This window comes from Hordeum vulgare, chromosome 3H (assembly GCF_904849725.1).
Source record: "Hordeum vulgare subsp. vulgare chromosome 3H, MorexV3_pseudomolecules_assembly, whole genome shotgun sequence".
Lineage (NCBI taxonomy): Eukaryota > Viridiplantae > Streptophyta > Magnoliopsida > Poales > Poaceae > Hordeum > Hordeum vulgare.
The window spans coordinates 582071407-582085853 of NC_058520.1; the positions used below are offsets into that span (position 1 = coordinate 582071407).

Genomic DNA, 14447 nt, shown 5'->3' on the forward strand with positions numbered 1-14447 from the left:
CATGTTACTTTCCTGTTTTTCCTTTCCTATTGCTTTATTTTTTTTATGTAAATTCAAATGCTTTTAAAACATTCATATCATTTAAATCCTAACTTCAAATCTAACATGTGATATATGAAAATCGCTCAGAAAAAAGTGAAGATTTCAAATATGCTATTATTTTGCATGTTACTTTTCACAATAAAGCTTATTGTGCAATATAAATTAATACCTTCTCTATATTGGTTATCTTGAAAATGCCTATTACACAAGTTTCTTGTCCTATTTAACTTGAGTAGATATAACAGTTTAATGCTCTCACAAAAACTCATGCAGTCATTACATTTTTATGTAACACTATTTATCATGTTGTTTATTGTCAAAGAATTTACAAATATTGTCCAATATGTATAAGGGGGTGATTTTTGTTTTCTGTTGCAACGCACGAGCATGTTTGCTATAAAAAAATTATATAAAGGAAATAGATATTCTTAGTCCGTCATGTTATTTTATAGCAAAAATCCTGATGTTTTTGATATTAAATACGTAATACATATTAAATATTTTTTTTAAATACTCATATCTTCTAAACCGTAACTTCAAATTTAACATGTTATATATGAATTTTAATTAGAAAAATATGTAGAATCTGAATATGATGTTATTTTACCTGTTAAAATTTAAAATATATTATCTAGGATGCAATCTTAATCAATAATGCATTACCCGTCTTTCTTTCATACCGATACTAATTTGGATTGTTGGATGAAGATCTCAGCAAAATCATGATTAGGGACGAAATTGAAGATCACTTGACCGTTTCTTTGTACATATTAAATCTACATGCAAGCCGTATTAAAATAAAAGACATGTGAAATCTTGAACTACGTTTTTGTAGGCTAAGATCATCTTTGTTTTGGTCGTACTTACAAATAATCAAATTATATATCACTTTTTGTAAATGAAAAGTATATGTCATATTTTTTTTCCGTTACAACGCACGGGCCTTTTTCCTTTTTGCTAGTGTAAATAAATAGTGATGTAAAAATTTACAACCATTCAAGCAGGGCCTAATCGCTGTTGTTGCGAAGAAAGGGGGAAAGGAGTGCAGGTGAGGGCACGGTGGCGCCGCAAGTCAAACCGGCCACGGCAGCGCTCACCACCGCCGCACATCTCCCCTACCTCCGTTTGCACACGGGAACGGGATCCCCTCTTCTCTATTCACCACGCTTGCTTCTTCCCCCGCCGCTCTCAGTTTAACTGGCGCCCGCCGCGCGCGTCGGCTGGATCCTGATTCCGCCGCCCTGCCCGCTCCTCCCGATCCCCGACCGAGGTAACGACCTCTAACCAACCTCTTGGCTTGGTTGCTCAGTGGTACTCTCTGCTACCATCTCCTCGGGTCCATCGATCCACACCCATTCGCTGCTCGATCGATCAGTTCGGAGGTCCCTCTTCCGTTCGGTTCGTAGCCGCATCGTGGGCGAGCATGCCATCTTCAGATCTTGTTCTCTCCACACGACCATACCTCAATCGAACCTGTCCTGCATTCTGAATCCAACTTATGCACTGGTACTTGCTTATTCACATGCGTCGTTGGTAACCGGAGTAGGTATTAGCATAACATAAACGAATGGATTCTACTACAAGTTGCATAAATCCGACTCCTTTTGGTTGACCATACGTTGTTTTTCGCAGTTTAGTTGGCTGGCATGGCTGCTGAATCCGGGACAGAGAGTGGCAACTGCAGTGCTTGGGCAGCAAAAGATCCTTCTGGACTACTCTCCCCGCACACTTTCAACCGTAGGTAATAAATAAACTACCACGTGCTAACAACACTCTCTTATAGCTTTATCAAACGAGCGATCCTTCTGGAACTGGTAAATAAGAGTACGCACTTGACACAACCTCCCACACACACAAAAAAAAACGCATAGATGCTGTGCATTATGCAACTGTGCTTTAAATAGGTTGTTTTTGTTCTCTGAATAAATATAGGCTTCTACTGTATGTGCTAGCCCAGTTATTCATCGACTCAAATTATGAGTAGAGACCTTTCCGGTGCCGAGTGAATAGCTGCTTCCTTAGATCCTCTGCTTTCTTAACCTGTTAATTTCTTCTTATAACTACTAGTAATGCATACTTGCTACCATGACTGATTACCAGGACTGTACGACATGATGATGTTTCTTTGAGGATCACACATTGTGGTGTCTGTTATGCCGATGTTATCTGGACAAAAAATAGGCACAATGACTCGGTGTACCCTTTAGTCCCTGGGTAAGCTTTCCAGATCATTGTATGCACTTGATTTTTATTTTAACGATGGCGAAACAGTTAATGCGTTCTTTCTGTCCATTAACCCCATTTAGTTGCTAGTATTTCATACAAATAAAGGTTTATGTGCTAAGCCGGGTGCCTACGATTAAATATGGTATAGGCATGAGATTGCTGGAGTTGTAACCGAGGTTGGTTCAGACGTCAAGGGCTTCAAGCTGGGTGACCATGTGGCTGTGGGGACATATGTCAACTCATGCCGTGACTGTGACAACTGCAATAGCTTCCTCGAGAACCACTGCTCAAAATTTGTTTTCACTTTCAATGGTGTTGATACGGATGGTACTGTCACAAAGGGAGGATATTCCAGTCACGTTGTAGTTCATGAACGGTATGGATGCATTCTCTTCTGGATGTTCTGAATTTGGTGTAGATTGTCTCCAAGTAAAAACCCAATTTTCTAGTATAAGAATTTTGCATTTCCTGCTAATTCGTGACAGGTACTGCTATAAAATACCTGATGGCTACCCACTGGAAAAGGCCGCACCTTTAGTTTGTGCTGGAATCACTGTGTACACTCCGATGACGCGACATAACATGAACCAGCCAGGGAAGTCACTTGGTGTTGTCGGTCTTGGTGGGTTGGGTCACATGGCAGTGAAATTTGGGAAAGCCTTTGGACTGAAGGTGACTGTTTTGAGTACAAGTGAATCGAAAAGAGATGAAGCAATCAACCTTCTTGGTGCAGATAATTTTGTGGTTTCATCAGATAAAAAACAGATGGAGGTACTGAACATCTTTAATCTGCTTGAAAGCTCATATCTCCTTACCTTATGTTAGATTCCAATTGAACAAGTATTAAATGCACAAAAGAACCAAGCTCTGTAAACCCCACAATCTAGAACCTAGTAACCTAATGCATATTTCAAAGGAGTACACATGCAAGTAAATTTGTCCTCAGTTAGTGTGCTTAACTAATTGATTCAATGCTTCCATTATCAAACAGTTTCTTTTCAACCTCCACTATTTTTCCTGTCTGCTGTTCTCAGAAAAAGTGGAGTGTTCATTCAGGATACACTTGTGACATCTGAAATGGGCCAACATATTCTTAGACTAGAATTGACGCAACTTTTCTACCACAATTCCTCTGCTTTGTTAGTGTAATTTATCCTCGGTTAATGTGCTTAACTAATTGGCGGTTAGTGTGCTTAACTAATTGGCTCAATGCTTCCATTATCAACAATTTCTTTTCCTCTCCACTATTTTTGCCGTCTGCTGTTCCCTAGAAAAGTGGACCGTTCATTCAGCAGACACTTGTGACATATGAAATGGACCTACATATTCTGAGACTAGGATTGATGCCACTTTGCTACCACAATTCTGCTCTTCTGTTGTTTGAAGGGTCTCTTCTTGTTTTTTCGTTTAAAAGATCTCATCCTTTCATGTTTACTTCAGAATATTTTTTGGTAATATTACATATACAGTGGGTAACTTATGGCATAAGCATAGAGTTGCTCTTAAATTATTTGACGCATTGTTCTAACAGCATCGATTGCAGAATATCTCTTGCACATTGGACTCATATAGCTGAATTCTGTTTGTTATTCTTCTTAGTCTGCTTATACTAAGTGAGAATAACGAAATGAATTACTTTTGCAGTCCCTGAAAAGTTCCCTGGACTTCATTGTCGATACTGCCTCTGGTGACCACCCATTTGACCCGTATCTTGCGCTTCTGAAAGTTGGTGGCCTGATGGCACTAGTTGGCTTCCCTGGAGAAATCAGAGTGCATCCAGCAACACTTAATCTGGGTAAAACACCTTACTATTACCAATAGAGTTAAAATAGTTTCCGAGTGAAAAGTTGTTTATTTTTGTCTTTTATGGTTGTATGAGGTTGTATGCCGTAGAACAGACCACTGGTTGTTGGTTTCCTGGTTCAGAACTTGGTGACATGTTGAGGACCTATAAGCATTCGAACCTTGTTATTACCTTGTTAGTAGTTTAGTGGAAACTTGGTTTCCACTTTTTTATCGAAAAATAATCAATCTGAACTTCTGCAGGTGCACGGACTTTATCTGGGAGTGTAACCGGAGGCACGAAGGACACACAGGAGATGATAAACTTCTGTGCGGCAAACAAAATCTACCCAGACATTGAGTTGATAAAGATAGACTACATCAACCAGGCTCTCGAGAGGCTTGTCAACCGGGATGTGAGGTACCGGTTTGTAATCGACATAGAGAGCTCTTTAAAGTGATAATATGTTCGCGATTGGCCCATCTCGAATCCTTATAGAAACATGTAAAATAAGTTGAATCTTCCACACAATGGTGACTGATTGTTAATAAAAGGCTTTCCTCTATAGTGTTCTGATATATTTTCCTGATCACGTGTTTCGATAACACATACTTTTTTCTTGTCCATGTGTTTCGATAACGCATATGTTATGTGGGGCAGCAGTAAAGTGGAATCTTTAGAGGTTGGGGGGGGGGGGGCATAAAACCTGTCTTTCAAATTTCATAATTAATTTGAATTCATAAAACATCAAGAAGTTATGTATAAACTTTTTGATGTTTTATGAATTCAAATTAATTTCTTGTTGTTTATAATTAACTTCTTGATGTTTTATGATCAAGAAGTTATATATACGTCTTAAAGGTTATATTGGTTTCCTGGTTTCTTGAGACCTGTAGTCTGCATCATCCTTTTTTTTTGTTTAGGCATTGGCAGCCTACATATTAAGTAGCAGAAAACAAATACAATAGGCTGAGGTGATAACGGTGTCCCACACCGGAATTACAAAGAAAAACTAATCTGGCATCGGTTCTGGATCGTCCTCATCGTCAGATAGGCAGTGAATGGACAGAGCCGGCTGAAGAAGCCCAAATTCGTGCAATCTCCTGTGCTCGAGGACACGTTTCCTTCCAGAGGTTCCATTCCATGCCGTGTAAATTGCTGCGGATGCAGGTGAACTCATTCCACCAACACTGACTAGATTGAGCCGCTTGGGCATTGGTGGCAAGAACAGGCAGCTGCAGCCATTCAGCGACCAGCAGCCAAACCAGGCGCAGGAAGGGGCATTGGAGTACGAGGTGAAAGGCCGTTTCTTCACACTGGCCGCAAAGGTTGCAGAGATCATTGTGAGGCAGCCCGTGTACTGCAAGATTGTGGGCGGTGAGAATCTGCATTTGGGCTCGACGGTGGTGTGCCAGAGCTTGTCAAACTGCATGTTGGCGGCAGATCCAGGAAACTGACAGTGGTAGGCCGAGGCAGCAGAGTAACTCTTTGTGTCAGTCCAAACCCAGCTGCTGGAGTCTTCAGTCTGAGGCTCAAGGTTGATTGAACTGACTGAAGCAGGTCCGACGCCTCAGTGAACCTGTGCAGGTGCAGCCCAACCATCCACCTTTGAGCATTCCGTGCCTCGGCGAGCATCACTGGAAAGAAGTTTGCCTCGCCAACGTTGTAGTTGTAGTCTTGCTGCCATCTGGGTGGGCTGAACATAGGAGCGGCAGATTTTCCTTTTTATAATATATTTTGATGACATACAACCCGTATTTTCTTGACCAAAACTATAAGTCAAAGTTTGACATGAAAAACGAAGCGGCCTTGTATATAAAAATGAAGTGAGTAGTTGCAAGATATTTGATCCCTAAGTTGTCTATTGCCCTGATAACGAATTTCAAAATATACTCAAGATATTTTTCGAGAAAATGCAAAAGACTTTGCGTTTCATTGTATTGAAAAGAGGGAGGGGCAACCTCAAGATATTTGATCCCGAACTTGTCTACTGCCCTGATAACCAATTTCAAAATATACTCAAGATATTTGATCCCTAAGTTGTCCACTGCCTTGATAACCAATTTCAAAATATACCCAAGATATTTGATCCCTAAGTTGTCTATTGCCCTGATAACCAATTAAAAAATATACAAGATATTTGATACCTAAGTTGTGTACTGCCCTGATAACCAATTTCAAAATATACTCAAGATACTGGTTAGGTAGTGAAAGGTTTTAAGCAATTAATACAGTCTACCACAAGAGCATTGCAAAGGGGCATGATATAAACAAGCTAGAGGAAATGGCGCGCTTTAGCCGCGCCATGGAACTGATGGCATCGATTACTGATGGTGCCATTAGTTCATATATATGTCCAGACGGGTCTGTTGCGGAGTACAAACTAAATTGAAAGGAAGTGGACCATTAGTCCATTGGTTCTATTGATATCAAGATATATATACATACTCAAGGGACGTCTTATAGAGACATCGGTTACAATTATAGAGATGATTAGAGATAGGACGCCTCTGTACGAATAGGCATCCTTACGGAAGTGACTGTTCGTGATTGGACACTAATGATTATTCACTAATTAACATGTGCTGATTAGTGAATCTACACGTAATCATTTCTAACAGAACAAGAACGTCTTTAATAAAGTAGCATTTGAATCAAACTCCTTTTCTCACAAACAAAAAACGTGTACATCCTATCTAAACCGGCGAATGCACCATGTACACAACTCCCCTTTGTGACGAAGTTGTCAGCGTTTACAAAAGAGGAAAATACGTCAATGGTGTTTGAACTTGTCATGGTTGTTCAGTTTAGTGCATGAACTTGAAAAATATGTCGAACTGGTTCTAAAACTTGGCACGGACGTGCAAAAACGGTGTTGATGCTATCCATATACGTAAAGTGCGCTGACATGGCATCGTATATGGTTGATGTGGCGGGCATGGGTCTACTTGTAACAACAAAACATGATATTTGAATACTTATATGTCCATATGACTAGCAGGCCCGCCTGTCACGTGAATTAAAATGAAAAATGGTGTAGAAAGGACGGAAATTGCTTTTGGAGGCCGAGCTTCAGGGAGGCCTCCAAAAGCAAATTTCAAATTTCTTGAAAACTCATATTTTAAAATTTTAATAAATTTTAAGAAAAATACATAGATAGATGAAGGTATAATACATAAGTGTGTAGTAAATATAGTGGTTTGCAATAAAATATTTCACTAAAATGTTAATGATATTATTTTGAAGTATTCACCTATTATTCATAAAATACAATTTTAAATATAATCCATAGGTGTTTAAAAATGTTACTTAATACAAACATTTAGATATACAGTCAAATATCATAATCCATTTAAAGACCCCAGCTGTTTCAATTTACCTTAAGCTTAAGGAACGCTTGCTAACTATAAGACCTAGTTCGCATGGTGGCCAGCATCGGTTGCGCTTTAGCTTGAGGTTTGATGGTTCGAATACGTTTTGTTGCTGTTTTTCATTTTAATTTTCCTTGACGAGCAAGACCCATTAGTCATAGACATATATTATCTAATAATCATGTTTTTTTAGGATCATCTAGTAATCATGTTTCGAATGTATAAATAGGCCTCATGCCACATAAGCTATATACGATGCCACTTCGACGCACTTTGCGCATATGAATGGGATTATCACCGTATGTGCCAAGTTATAGAACCAATTCAATGTATTTTTAAAGTTCAAACACTAAAATGAACATATGTGGCAACTTCAAGCACCATTGGTGTATTTACCTCTTTACAAAATCTCTAGGTAAAACTCTCTAGGACTGGGGCCTCGTGCGTCAAGAATGTTTTTCATCTGTGGCCCCACATGCCAGGGAGTGGATTGGTTGTGCGCTGCCGACGGGCCTATTCGCTGTGAGCGTGACATTCCTATGTTGATTAATAAACAAATCTTTAATTCATGAACATCTTTAAAATTCATAATTATTTTTTACATTCATGAACATTCCTGAAATTCGTGGAATGTTTCTTAAATCTGCGAATATTTAATAAATTGAACATATTTAACCCATGATTTATTTTTTGAATTTCATTTTTTTGGAAATTCATGAACATTTTTTGAATTTGAGAAACATTTTACAAAGTTGGCAAACATTTTTCACTTCATCAATATATTTTCAAAAATATAAATATCTATTAAATTCATGAGCATTTTTTTCTTTTTACAATGTTTTTGAAAATCTATGAACATTTTTTAAAACATTTTAGATATTCTCTTTGTTTTATTTACTTCACTTCTCGGGATGGGCCGAGGACCAGTGCGACTGGCAGCAAACCGAAGCAAGTGTCCTGGGGCGTGCAGGTTTGATCATCCTTCTTCAACGTAGGTGTAGAATTATGGGAAATACTTTGGATCAACCGCCGGGTCGCTCTTCACGTGTCCTCCTCATCCACATATTTTCTTTTCATCTTATCCCTTTCAATGCTATCTCCTCCACTCATTCTCCTCTTCATCTTCTTTCTTTTTTTTCCTTCCATAGCAAGGATGCTGGGATGGAGCACAACGAGGGGCAGTCGATGCTGGGATGGAGCAGCACCAATGCACGGGGATGGCGTTGTAGTGAAGCTCCGCCGCCGGCGCCGGTGAGATGTTGAGATGGAGCCCGCGATACTGGTGTCGCCCTCTAGTGAAGCATTGCCGGAGCTACGATCGGTCGCCGGTGCTGCGTTGGAGCACCCCCGCGCCAGTGCGGCGCTGCAATGAAGCTTCACCGGCGGCTGCAATGGAGCTTCACCGGCGGCATCAAGAGCTGCGACGCAGTGCCCCCAAGGCCGGCCCTGAGGGGGGGGCAGGGGGCCGGCCGCCCCGGGCCCCCACCACGTACTTAGTTCAACGTGTTGCAGGTAAAAAGCAAATCCCATTGCCTCGCTCAGGTTCACATGAAAATAAAGGCAGTCTGGGCCTTGCGTATGTAGGCATCGGCCCTAGAAAAAATAACAACCGAGAAGGTTGGACCGCTGGAGGCATTATGATGGCCGAAGAAAAGAATGATGGTTTGACCAGGACTCGAGGCACGGCTGCACCAAGTACAAAAACAAAACTGAAAAATCTTCTCGTAATTTCGTGATTTGGATCTAACGTGGCTGCGTTACCTATGTAGCTGATGGATTCGTGTGATGTCTGATCGCCGCCGTCTGCCGGCTTGCTGCCTGCAACTCCAGGCGGAGAGGCGGACATGTCCAATCGTCGATTCTTACGCAGCAACGTCAAGAAGCGAGATGCCGATTTCAGTTAAGGTATGATTTTGCGAATCAGTACTCCTTCCAAAGTTCCAATCCATAATAAGTGCCCTCGTATTATCGGAGGAAGTAATGTTTTAGGGATATTTGATAGATGTAGTAACTTTGTGCTCGTATCGAATTACCTGAAATTTTTTCAGCACCACCATGCCAACTAGAAAAGTGTGGTTGATGGTGATAACAGAAAACATATACTCCCTTCGTTCCTAAATATATGTCCTTTTAAGGTTTCACTATTGGACTACATATGGCTGTATATAGACATACTTCAGATTGTAGACTCGTTTATTTTTTCTGTATGTACTTCCATAGTGAAATCTGTAAAAAGACTTATATTTAAGAACGGAGAGAGTACATGAGTTGATAGATTTTGAGAAAGAATCCATCGATTAGTCTTATGAGAACAATCACCTTATCCACGATGAATCGGTGATAGTCGCTATGGAGGAACAAACTAATCAATCTAGAGTAGGAGAATCCTACATAAGTCTATGTTGACATCAACACAATTGATAATAATGTGAGTCACAATGATTCCATATTTAACTCATCTCCTACATAATGTAATATAGACGAGAAACTTGTGTTTACTATGGATATTTATGAACCAAGAAATTAGGGTAATCTTAATAACAAATAAGGGATATTTCATACATAATATGTGTACTGAATCACATTTTCATAAGGCCCCATGTTCTTGTTTCGCCCCGGGCCCCCGAGTTCTCAGGACCGGTCCTGAGTGCCCCGAGCGGCAACGTAGCTTCACCGACGGCGACGAGAGCTCTGCAATGAAGCTTCACCGGCGGCTGCAATGGAGATCCACCGACGATGCAGCGCCCGCGCTGCAATGAAGCTTCATCACGACGAACGGTCATTGCTCGCGTTGACCAGATCCAACGTCTCTGTAGAACGCATCTAATGGCTGGGGATCCGACTGATTTCTTGATCCGTAGCAGCCGCCTAGAATTGTTGTTTTTGAAAAGGGAAGGTTTAGAATTATTACCCCTGATCGAATAGGACCTCCTGCGTGTGTAGGCTCTTTAGCCGCAGCGAAGGGGCAAACCGGTTTTTTGCTTGGCTTGTTCGTCAAGGTGTGGTTCTGCAGTCTGCACCGAGCGATCGCGTCGCACCACCGTCCCCGTCGGGCGATCGGGCTCCTCTGATGATGGATTCCCGATGAAAGACCGGCTTCGTGGTAGAGCAAACCTGGTTGGCTTCCTGATGATGTGATGCGATCCGATGTCGCCGGAACCTGGAGTCTCCACGTATATACTCCTTGCTGGAGTACAAAATCATGCCAAAAGTTTACTCTCTCCGTTCTCAAATTTCATTAAATGATTACATATAAAACAAAATAAGTGAATCTATATTTTAAAGTATGTCTATATACATCTGTTATTAATTAATATATTTTTTTTAAATTTATATTTAGGAACGGAGGAAGTAACATGCAGGTTAGTGATCTGCCCGATCTCCGTCCCATGCCGTGTGCTCCGACCGACCTTGCCGATGCGACACGTGCGCCCGGTTCTTCCCGGCGATCACGACGCGCCAACTCCGAGCTAGCTGACCGTACGTACACAGGTTGCTGCAGGTGCCCTCGATCGAGTTGGCCATGCATGATGCATGCATGTATGAGTGAATTGCAGAAAACTAAGGAGATGTTTGGTTACAGGGACTTATTAGAAACTTAGAACTTATAAGTCCCTTTAAGTTTCATCTAAATCAAACAGGAAGGACTTATAGGAATTTAAAGTGGTCATTTGGGACTTATGAAATAAAACTCTTAAGGAGAGACTTATAGGGACTTATAGTTGTAATATGATCTTTTAGTCCATGTTAAGTCCTAAGAATCAAACAGGTAGGAACTTTTTAGGAACTTCGGACTTATAAGTTAGGACTAAAAAAAAGTCCTATGACTTATGAACCAAACAGGGCCTAACACATCAGGATTGCACAAAATATCCTTTTACAAATTAAAGCAAGAAACCATTGGTTTTTGCTAAATGTTTTAAGAAAAACACTAATCGGTCTATTTAGACATATTAACTGTTTGTTCCTTGTATTTTTGCAGAGGCTTCCTTTAATTTAAAAACAAAATTGCAGTTAGGCCCTTGCCACACCCACGAGGGTTGCGCCCATGCTGCGCACCGCCGCTGCTGCTTGCTTGTTAGAGCATCTTAAAAGGAGGGTTCTTTTTGAAAAAGATCAGCCCGGCCTCACATGTCATTTAAAAAAAGGAGGGTTACCTCCGGCCTCTGCATCAGCATGATGCATATGGTCCCTTTATTAAGCAAGCAAACAAAGTGCGGTTCAACATAGTCTTCAACAAATGAGAGTAAAATAGGCCTAGATGTCTACTCATCTATCCTATTAGTGAACTGCTATCCAAACCGATTGAAGATATCCCGCGCTACCGTCTTCCATCGGGTAGACCCAGTAATCAAAGGCTCTCTGGTTTCCATAGGAGTGAGTAATGATCATGTACGGATCGATGCCGCAACTCTGTGTAGTACCTGCAAAAAATGTATGTTTGTATGTCTGTCAAAAACCACATCATTCCTACAGTTCCATATAGCTCACAAAAGTGCACAAACTCTAATGCGAATGTATCGGCCGGCCTCACATGTCATAATCGCGGTTAAAAAGTTCAAATTTTGCAAAAGATTAGGTCAAAAGTTAGTGTCTTCTGGCCCAAATTCACAAGTAGGTATTTTCTGTAAATCTATAAGTGAATATGGTGGTTTTCTGTAATTCGCTCTGCAGGTATAGAATCGATACGTTCGAGCTTGTGGATGCTATTGCAGGAGGATTGATTAGGTTCACTGTACTACTCCAGCCAGGTTCACGTGGAAGATCTCGAGTGCCCATACTTAGACACGTAGGCGTGGCAGAAGGAGATCGAGGAGATCAAATCTGAGCTCAGATCAAGGCTTATTCTCTAAAAAATACATGGAGGAGATCGCGGGGCGTGTTGGCCACTTGGACTTCATAGTGTGATCGGAGACAGACCTGATCTTGGTGTGATACGGTAGAGAACTAGAGATCGTAGGTCGATCTTCTATAAAAGGAGAAGCCTGCATGCATGAGAGCAAGATCACTACACATCTCACTGCTGCTATCTCGGTCTCGATCTTCCTCCTTTCACTCGACCCGAGCTCAGCACAAGGAAAATGGGTGTACGTCGCAAGGTGGAGGTGGAGGTGGAGGTGGTGGAGTCCTGCATGGTGACGCCCAGCGAGGAGACTCCTAGCCATGGCCTCTGGCTCTCCCCGCTCGACCTCGCCATTGTCAATAGAGGCCTCATCCCCACCGTCTACTTCTACAGCTCCACCTCCGGCGTCGTCGACGACGACTTCTTCGACGTGGCCACGCTCAAGGCGGCGCTGGCCAAGGCTCTCGTGCCCTTCTACCCTCTCGCCGGCCGTATCGGCGTGGACGGCGACGGCCGGGCAGAGGTGCACTGCGCCGGCCAGGGCGTGCTCTTCGTCGTCGCTCGCTCGGGCCTCACCGTCAACGGTCTCGTCGGTTGCCAGCCGTCGGCGGAACTAAGGAGCCTCTTTGTTCCCCGCTACGAGGACTCGCCGTCCATCATGTGCGCCATTCAGGTGACCTTCATGGGATGCGGTGGGGTCATCTTGGGGACGGCGCTGCACCACGCCGCCGTCGACGCCGCAAGCGTGTTCCACTTCTTCAAGACGTGGTCCGCCTTCTCCAGAGACCGTGATAATGGACCCAGGGGTGCGGCGGCGGCGCTCGAGCTCCCGTGCCACGACCGTGCCCTCCTCCGCGCGCGCGCACCACCCTTCGTCCACCCGGACGCTTTCACCGTGTTCTGCCCGAAGCTAACCCTATCAGCCGTGCCGTCGGGCCCCGTCGTCAGCGAGATTTTCGCCGTCTCCAAGGACCAGGTCGCCGCCCTCAAGCGTGCATGCACCGGCGGCGGCGACGGCGGCCGAGTGAGCACGTTCGTCGCCGTGAGCGCCCACGTTTGGCGGTCCATGTGCGCCGCGCGCCGGCTGCCACCGGACGCTACGACGCGGCTCACCTTCCCGGCAAACGTCCGGCGCGTCCTGAGGCCGCCGCTGCCCGCCCGCTACTTCGGGAACGCGATCATCACCCTGGGCACCGCCGGCAAGGTGCGGGACATCGGGTCGGAGGAGCTGGCCTCCGTTGCCGGCCGGATCAGCGGCGCCGTCCGCCGGATGGACGACGAGCTGGTGCGCTCGGCGATCGACTACCTGGAGATTAACGGCGGCAAGCAGCCGGCCGGCACCCTGCCGGAGACTGAGCTGAGGGTGTTCAGCTGGCTGGGCATGCCGATGTACGACGCGGATTTCGGGTGGGGGAAGCCGCTCGCGATGCACCGCGCGGTGGAGGAGCGCGGCGGGATCGTCTACCTCATGGACGGCCTCAGCGGCGGCGTGCGCGTCCTCGTGTCTGCGGAGGCTGCTGTTCTCGACGACTTCCGGCGCTTGCTCTATGCCATTATATAGTTCAGAAACCTCCGTTCGTATGCACTACAACAGTCGTGATGCACTATCGTGCACATTACTGCTGAGAGGCATTCATTTATGTATCTTTTCTTTTTCTTTTGGAAACCATTATCCATCTTATTTTTTCAGTATTGTATCATTATATCTATCGAAATGATTTCATTCAACAGGCTGATTTAATGTGAGCGTCCGTCATTTCTTTGTCCGTTGAATGGATTTTAATCAACCGTTCGGCGCTAACCCTTCCTTGCCGGCATTCTGCAATTGGTTCATTGTTTCAGAAAGTGGTTTTTCAACTAGCCCCTTGCTGCAAAACAAACTGGGACTGATGTAGAGGCTCGAACTAGGGAAGAAAAAAAATCTGCAACACAACCCGCATTTTTTTTCTCACAATATGACTTATGTTGCAAAAAAACGCAATACAAACTATGTTGTAAAAGAAACACAACAAAAGTTTTGTTGCAAATGTTTCCGCAATAAGACTATGCAAAATAGAGAAAGAAGTCTGACTGATGGATTGTATCAAATCCGACGGCTCGGAAGGTGTCGGATCTTTTAAAAAGATTTGTCGGCCGATGTGTAGCAGTCACATCAATTTATATCATTATTGTGACAATTAAG

General features: G+C 43.3%; 2 protein-coding genes across 4 annotated transcripts; both read left to right on the forward strand.

Moving 5' to 3' along the window:
- The first annotated feature begins 1075 nt into the window (after positions 1-1075).
- On the forward strand, positions 1076-4629 carry LOC123445337 (probable cinnamyl alcohol dehydrogenase 1). Of its 3 annotated transcripts, none has more exons than XM_045122310.1 (7): positions 1076-1312; positions 1680-1783; positions 2143-2256; positions 2417-2644; positions 2754-3039; positions 3913-4063; positions 4315-4629. In XM_045122310.1, the coding sequence occupies exons 2-7, from the start codon at positions 1689-1691 to the stop codon at positions 4509-4511; spliced, it is 1071 nt and encodes a 356-aa protein (XP_044978245.1). In that variant the 5' UTR covers positions 1076-1312; positions 1680-1688; the 3' UTR covers positions 4512-4629. The 3 variants fall into 3 exon arrangements, with proteins under 3 accessions (XP_044978245.1, XP_044978243.1, XP_044978244.1); XM_045122308.1 differs by having other exon boundaries at positions 1077-1312; positions 1675-1783; XM_045122309.1 differs by lacking the exon at positions 1076-1312 and adding an exon at positions 1347-1588 and having other exon boundaries at positions 1675-1783.
- A 7814-nt stretch (positions 4630-12443) lies between these two features.
- Positions 12444-14006, forward strand: LOC123445338 (putrescine hydroxycinnamoyltransferase 1-like). Its single transcript, XM_045122311.1, has one exon. The coding sequence runs from the start codon at positions 12504-12506 to the stop codon at positions 13824-13826; it is 1323 nt and encodes a 440-aa protein (XP_044978246.1). The 5' UTR covers positions 12444-12503; the 3' UTR covers positions 13827-14006.
- The last annotated feature ends 441 nt before the right edge of the window (positions 14007-14447 follow it).